The sequence below is a fragment of the Clytia hemisphaerica genome, unplaced genomic scaffold (assembly GCF_902728285.1).
Source record: "Clytia hemisphaerica strain Z4C2 unplaced genomic scaffold, Clytia hemisphaerica genome assembly, whole genome shotgun sequence".
NCBI lineage: Eukaryota > Metazoa > Cnidaria > Hydrozoa > Leptothecata > Clytiidae > Clytia > Clytia hemisphaerica.
This window is the reverse complement of record NW_027104216.1, coordinates 6235-14534: the sequence shown is the minus strand read 5'-3', so window position 1 is coordinate 14534 and position 8300 is coordinate 6235. Positions and strand designations below refer to the sequence as shown.

The following is an 8300-nucleotide window of genomic DNA, read 5'->3' as shown; positions in this document are numbered from 1 at the left end:
GGGGGGGGGGAGGTTTTGCTGATTTGGGTCGAAAATTTTCAGGTGGGATTTGGGGTTTTCCAGGTTTTAGGTGGGAGAAACAAGTTAAGGTGGGAGTTAATTTCTCTGGGTGGAACTTTGGGTGTTTTGGAAAAAGTTAAAGTAAAATAGAGCTGCTTTTATTTTGCATAAGCTGAGAGCCTTAATATATCTGCTTTTTAAATGTATATAATAGACATATTAATATATCATATGTAATATATTGCATCTTTATATTACGGTAAAGAAATTTTGTTTTGTTCCTCGAATTAGTATATTTTTTTTGTTTTTAGCTGGGATCTGGGAGTCTTTGTCTGAAGGGTGGGAATTTTAGGATAAGGTGGGACCTGAATTTTCAGGTGGGACCTGGAACCCCCTTGCACACTATGTTAACGCTCTCCCACTCGTTACAATCAATAACTTTTTCCAACGATTTTCACCTTCACATGTTTTGGGCGTGCTCGACCCAGTTTTTCGGAGGCAAAAATAAAAAAAGTTTGTGGCCTGAACTTGGCCAAACATCAATGATTTAGGGCTAAAAATCATGAAATGATTTCTTCTAAAATTACAGTAGTAAAACAGCTGTTTGACACAGCCATATTGGCTGTTTTTTCATACAATCATAGTTGAAAAAGTTTATATCTTAATATCTCAATATTTAAAACGACTCATTTATATGCAAAACTACTCTCGGGTGTCTAAAAACGTACATGTACGTTTATTTTTTTCGTGTCAAATTTCCCGCCTGTACGCACTGATTAGGACCTGTACGTTTATTTATTTTGAAATTTTCCCGCCGACGTTTATTTCCTCTGTAAGTTATTTTTTTGACCCATCATACTGGAAAAATTTGTTATTTTGTAAGTAAGACGGTAGAAAGGTTTATTACATTCGAACGTATTGTCAATTGTGGGAGATTTTGAGAAGTAGTACTTGTCATTGATCTATAAGAGATATACCTACTTAATCAGTCGTTTCGACTGATGTTCTACTTTTGAAAATTGGTAGATTTTTCCCTGTACCTTTATTATTTTCTCTGTTTCGCCTGGTTTATTTTCGCGGTACGTTATTAATTCCAATTTTATTCCCCCCCTGTACGTTTATTTTGGTCTGTACGTTTATTAGGCACCCGAGAAATATGGAAGGGTTCTGCCTGTTGTCAGTTGTTGTGCACGTGAAAAAGAATCCAAAAACTCTTAATTTGTATAACTGAACACACTGTAAAAGTTTATTGGTGCATTCACTAACTACACAAACATAAAATACTAAGTAGTAAATGAATGATAAACCTCTTTAAATACTCTACAAGTTACCAGAAAACATACAGCAGCAAAGTGAAAGTGTACAAAAGTGTTAACTTCAAGCAGCCATTAAAAAGCTTTCACGAGGAATGTTTACCAACCCTTGGTTACACTCACTTTGAATAAGTACCTATTAAAGAAACGCTATTATTCATCTTTGTGCGTGAGTCCATCTTTAGAATATTCTAGAAAGTTCTAGAAGAACATGTGGAGCATTATGAACACGAAGAACGAGTGCAGAGTGTTAATTTTTAGCACTACCGCGAAAATAGAAAACCGATTGTAATACTTCGCTATGCGAAATTAATAATAAAATATTTAAAACATACTTTGTAAAATGTTTTTCAGAAGATGTGTTCTGAGGCTCGCGCAATGGATCACTCTATCATTTCCTTTCTCTAACTTTATACTTATTCAAATATGCTGGAGTAAAAAACTTATTTTCATTACACATCATATGCACCCGGATGGGAGACTCGGGCAAAAAGGGGTACGGGGATGTGTCGCTGGTAAGGGTTCCTTTTTTCACTTCCATGAGTAGCTAAAGTTTTGAAAAAAAGAGGAAAATTTTGGCAAAATTTTCAAAAAAAACTAGTCCCATCTGAGGGTCTATTTTTGTAACCTTACTTTGGGACACGCACTTTTTCCAATCAACACTACTGTGCTAAAAATCCTAAATCAACTGAATCCTAAATTTAACGATATCCTTTCTTTATTAATTGATAAAGAACATTTAATTGTGCTAAAATCATCTCCATCTGGTCTTTAGTATACACAATTTTCTGATCAAGTTTCTGTATAGCATTCTCGTGTATTAGACCGTCTTTGGAGACTAATTCATTCAATTTTGTATGGATACTTTTGCCTCTGGCTAAATGGGGATCATCCAAATATTTAGCGTGAAGGGGCACAAACCATGAGGGCCCATATTGGGCATACATGCGATTCTTAGCATCTTTATGACAAGTTAGCCTTGCTGAGTCCATATAACAATTACATGTCGAATTATGGGTTGGTCTTGATTGCCCAGTTTTAGTCATTTCGTCAACCATCCATTCATTAAAAACTAAATGAATTTCAGCACATCCTTTTACACGCCAGTGTATTTCAGCTCTGAGGCTTTTTAATGACCCATCTACATGTGGAGAGGGTTTTAATACTTTTTGTAGCATTTGATAAAGTTTTTCTTGTGGAATATCAACAAAAATATCAACGTCTCCATCACTGGATAAATAAGAACTCCCTCTTACGACACCGAGCTCACTTCCTGACCGTGGAAAATAAATGGCTCCCATCTTATCCAACTCTCTCCATAACTTGTTATGAGCCTTTGAACATTTTGTCCACGGTATTAAGTCTTGTCCAAAAGTACAGTTGGGTCTGATAAAACCTTTACCTGGTCTTGTTGGCTCTTTCCATTTAAGCTTGCGCGGTGGGATGTCTTTGTAATCGGCCTGAGGTGTCAAATGCCACCATCTGAATAAAAAGATAAAGAAAGATTTGAGAGGGAGTACTCTTGTAGTATTACTTAGACTACCGTCTTCTATTTTTGGGTAGATTTAAAAAAAAATTCTCTATTGATTACTTACAGGAGGGGTCAAAATCTCCGTCAAAGCTTTTTTCAAGGGAAAGAGCCAAAAACTTTCAAAGGAATTTTGTCATTTCATTTTTTTTTAAATCGGTCCCTCTAATTTATAGTCCCCCTTACCGTTTATTCCATGGCTCCTGGCTAAATGGCCCTTTGAAACGTTTTTGCTACAAAGTTTTGGACTAGAACTGCTGCACATTTTTGTCGAGACTCGGCTGTTTTCATTGTTCAGCACGACATGTGCTAGTCTAAATTGTTCTTAAACTGTTGCTAGGGAAAACCTAATTACACTAAGTTTACTATTTGAATCGTAAAATTTAGCTTTTCTTGTTTTTGTAAACCTTGTTGCTCTAATAAGATTAATCTACTGGAAAAAATGCGTAGGGTTGCATACATTCAAGTTGTCAAGTTGACATACATACCTTGTACAGTGTTCAGTTGTTCTTTTATTTTTTGTTGGCTTTAAATCAACTTTTTGTAAAGTTTCCAAGAACATTGGGAACCATGACTCATTCACTAATTTAGATGCATAATTTGGAAAAGGGCAATCACCTGTCCAACTCTTTATATATTGAGTTATATTCGTTTTTCGATGAATTTTCAATCCGGTGTTTTCCTTGTTATTCTCTTTCGTGATTTTGATTTCAATTTTTGTCTGGTCAACCAATGTTCGCAGTGCAGGTAGTATAGTTATGGGTCGAGGGTGATTGACTACTGGGTATACAAGTAGCATCGATAATGATACAAAAACCATTAATATTAAGACTGATTGCCATGAATGCACCATGTTTCGAATTGAGAATCAATTTTTTCTTCCAGTTCCCTAGTAAGGAAAATGTGCAAAATTATTTTTTAAAAGGTTTATTCCAAATTAGAAAGACAGTAGAAGCCACCGATAAAAAATAAACAAATTTTTTTTTTCCAGCTGGGAAAGATTTTTAATTTTCACAATAGATCTCCGATTCGCCGATTTCCAGGGCACCATTTCTATCCAAAAACAGCTCAAATCATTACTAGAACAGATGGTGTTTTTCCAGCCAGGCATAGATAAAACTTATAGAACAAATTTACGAGGTAAAATTAGACCAGATAATAAAATTGGTTTATTCCGCTGATCATATCTGTCCTAAGAAATCGGGTGTTTTTGAGTCCCCAAAGCCTTAAAATGTTCTTTACATTTTGTCCATCGAAGCCTTATGTTCTTATATAGTTTTCTCTTAAAAAGAACGTGTATCACTTCAACTATGACTTTTCTTGACGACGACGACGGATAATCTGTAAAAAATAATTTACAGAAAGTTTTGACATAATTGCAGTAAGACTGACATTTCTTTTGCGCTTCGGCTCATTTTTTTGCTCAATGAGACAGGGATGATTAACGGAGAAAAACAGTCAGAGGAAAATGACCAAAACTTCCCGAACAAACCACATTCCATTGATCTCTCCTTCGCTACTTTGTCTCGTTCAAATTCTCTAACGATAACTTCAAAACTTTTTAGCTTGGTAGATGTGAAAAAAGGTCAGGTTTAACCCAATTTTTATTTTAAGACTTTCACTCGTAAAGTTTCTTGAAAACCTCGTTTTCGGAACTTAAATAATCCTTGCAAAATGCAAATACCTTGTTGGTATTATATTTCGCGTGTTACAAAATTTCGCAGGTACTTAATTTCGCGAAATTTAATACCGTTTAAATTTTTCAAAAATACAAAATCGCGAAATTAAATACACGCGAAAAATTTTCAAAATAGGTCGAAAATCGAAAATACTTATTTGTTACACTTAGTTACTATTTTTGTCACTAGTTTTGTTACTACTTTTGGGACAGGGAGTAAGGACCTTTCTTGCAATTCTATTTCATAATACTGCGCATGCGTAATTTTCAACCGGTAGTGGATATTTAATGGCTAGAAGCAAGTCAAATAATCCGGGAGGGGTGGACTCACTTTATATCTTTCGGTCGGGGTTGTGGACGGCCAAATCCATTTTTATGATTAGACGGGAATGTGACATGTGACGTTCTTTAGTGATGTATTGTGACGTTCTTTAGTGACTACTTTAATTCACGCATTCAGGCAAATTTTCCTCGGGTTTCACGCAATAACCCGATTTTTCAGGAAATCGGAAAATTTTCGGGGAAAATCGGGGAAACATTGGAAAATCGGGAAAACTGCACATGATCGGTGGAAAAAAGGAAAAATTCACGTATTCACGCACAAAATAGCCCAGATTCACGCATTCATGCAATCAAAAAGTGAATTTTCACGTTCACGCAAGTTTTTTCAATTCACGCATTCACGCATTTTTTTTCCAATTTTCATACATTCACGCAACCGAAAATGCCCATTCACGCATTCACGCAAACCGCTGGGGGGGCCCATCCCATGCATCGTGTATGTATGTTCTTCTTCATTTCCTACTTCGTTGGTTGAACTGCTTGAGCCAAGTACCACCAAAATTTGAATGAAAAGTATTACTTTCTTCATGTTTGACTTCTCGAAAATAGTTGCTTATTTTCTTGTGATGGTTTAGCAGATTTCTTCAGTCTTTTGCGTGCTCTTTTCTATCTCTTTCGTTTGTGTTTTTGATTGCCTGGGTTTTTCGGAATTTAAAGAAAATAATATAGTTCCCAGATCCTTTTTGTAATTTTTGAGGTTGAATTGGAACTAAAGTTGCTTTCAAATCGTCAACGTTTAAGATGAACTTTATGCAGAGTTTCAAGCTGGTTAAAAAGTTTATGTTGAGCAAACGCATTGTCGCGAGTCAGTATTTTTGAGATAACCGAAAACTTAATTTATCTTAACTTTAAACCCTAGGTTCAAAACCTCTTATGCCATCCGCCAAAACGAAGCTCAAACAATAAATAAAACAACAGCTTTTTCTATATCTTCAAGACTTTAAAATAACAAAGTTTACATACCAAATACGATGCTTGCTAGAGAGTTATAACTACTATAGACTGGGCTAAAAGAGGGGAGAATGTTCAGCGGAGAGATCAGTAACCTAAAACGGTTTATGGTTTCGTACCATCGATCAACTTATATTCTTAATTCAACTTATAATAATATCTTGACAGCGTTTAGCTCTATGAAATATATTGCCAAGAGGACCTAATGCTAGGTCATCTTGTATATTTGATTTCAGCAAATGATTCAACATTTGAGGCCACGCGAAATAGCCATCTGAATCCATTATCACCCTTTCGTAACCCGTTAATGGCCCTAACAAACGGAAAGCCCATAGATGGCCCATCAAACGAGAAGTTGCATAACGTGTCCCAAATTTAGACGAAACACCCAATATAATGGTCCGCACAGCCCCTATAAAAAGGTCCTTCTAATGGCAGTCATTGATTCAAAAAAGACACTTCTTACGGTTCTTCAATCGTTCAAGTCCATCTTGGTTGAGCAGATAGTAAAGAGTTTTGACTTCGGGCTCTGCCCGAAGTTCTGTTAACGCTCTCTAGTATTTCTACTGGTATACTAATTTGTACTAAATATGCATTATAAACGAACAGTCACTTTTATGTTAACGTTAAATATAACTTTTAATAGGAATTCAATCGAATTCGCTTTGTCAACATTCTGATCTCTACCTGAGCTAACCGTTGAGTAAGGTCATTTGATAAGAACCAATTTCGACCATTCATTCATTCAAAACACAATTTGAGCCAGTTGACAATATAAATAAAAATAGGTCATACTCCTATCATGTCTCTTTCAATCTCCGTCTTCGTTGTTTAATTCCGCAGCTTTTATAGCTATGAACGGAATGTCGTTAGTTCTAATTCTGGTAACAGATATTGGCCTTAGTCGGTATGTATTTCTTTACTCGGTCTCTAACTGCACTATTTATACATGTTCCTCCCTTTGTGACGTATCGTAGACTTTCGTGGGCGGGAACCATCTGCGTCAAAGCTAGAGTAAATTGCAGTTGTCTACAAAAAACGCCGGAGTGTAGCTTGTATCATTTTCTTCTGACGTGTCCGGTGGTGGTGGAAATAATTACGAGCATAAATTCTCCTTTGTTTTAATTATAAGAACTCCGGAATAATTTTGGTATTTCTCAAATAACTTCCAATTTCGAGTGCAACGACTGCCTCGTTTTGAAACCATTACCAAGGTGATCAAATCCTTTGAGTCTTCAAATGTATTACGATTACAAAAAGTAAAGAACGAGGTTGCCCGTGACGTAATTACTTTAAGGAACTTGAATTTCAAATTCTCACAAACCCACTGGGAACCCTTTTCACTGGAAAGAATTGTCCAAAATCCAAAATATCATCCACGGAGAAAGGTTTTCCCACAATTTTTGTCCACTGAAAATAATCAAATAAACTAATCAATCCTCACTGCACTCACCCCCACTGAATTTTCTGACTTAAAAACAGAAGAATTTAAGTCCCCAACCATAAAAAATAATGAGAATATTAATCTCCATCGAGTTTCGATCCGTTATTTCTATCCCCACTGGCTGAAAAAATCCTACCGGGTCTGTGAGAAGGGTGTATCTAAGGATAAATCAGAACAAAAATGAATAAAGTGTGAACATAAATCTGAGAAAAAAGATTTAGGTTTCTGTTTATCTGGAACCAGAAAAAATTCAAAAATCGTAGGCGAAGGAAGGATCTTATCACTGTGCCTTATTATTGCAAGGTTTTTCATAATTTTTCGCACAAAACTGCTTACGAACGAAAAAAAGAAAATGTCGAGAGAGTTATGGACAAATACACACAGAAGAGATTTTTATGGTCAACTGAGTCAAAGTTGAGCAAAAGATTTCTAAAACCACTAATTAAAAAAAAACAGAGAAAGAGACTTCAATATTTACCACAGGGTAAATAACTTATTATTACATTATTAATTAGTCAAATCAAAATCCGTAAACAGGACCCATGATATTTGACTGACTGCTGACTGAGTTTGTTTTGGGACCTAAAGAACAATAAATGTCCTGTACGTTGCATAATCTTACGAAACGTCTTTCTGTGCACCTACACATGTATGGTGGCCCATGAGTGTCATGACTATTTTTGAAAATAAAACATTAAAATGTTGAAAAATAATAATAATAAAAAAAAAAATTGATTTTTAACAAAAGAAAAATAATAAAAAAATACATATTTATAAAATTTAAAGAAACAAAGAAAATAAAGAAAATATAAAAAAAATTTAAAAAGTTTAAAAAAGGAAAAAGTTTTTTATCGTGTTTAACGTGGCCCATCGATATCATAGCCCAAGAATGTCATACGGTGCCGTTAACTATAATTTGTCGTTGCCGTAATGTAATCGTTCGATAGGCCGGCTACCGTAAAATTTGTTTGTTTACATCCTGCGCCATATTGAACTTGAAACACGTGGGAAGCAGTCCAAAAGCAGCAGAAAAAATCCAAAATG

The 8300-nt window shown here is 35.3% G+C and overlaps 1 protein-coding gene across 1 annotated transcript; it reads right to left on the bottom strand.

Annotated features, from left to right (window-relative positions):
* Nucleotides 1–1982: 1982 nt before the first annotated feature.
* Nucleotides 1983–3764, bottom strand: LOC136815736 (uncharacterized). Its single transcript, XM_067072183.1, has 2 exons — nt 3330–3764; nt 1983–2795 (listed from the first exon to the last, which is right to left on the bottom strand). The coding sequence occupies exons 1-2, from the start codon at nt 3692–3694 to the stop codon at nt 2015–2017; spliced, it is 1146 nt and encodes a 381-aa protein (XP_066928284.1). The 5' UTR covers nt 3695–3764; the 3' UTR covers nt 1983–2014.
* Between the last annotated feature and the right edge of the window lie 4536 nt (nt 3765–8300).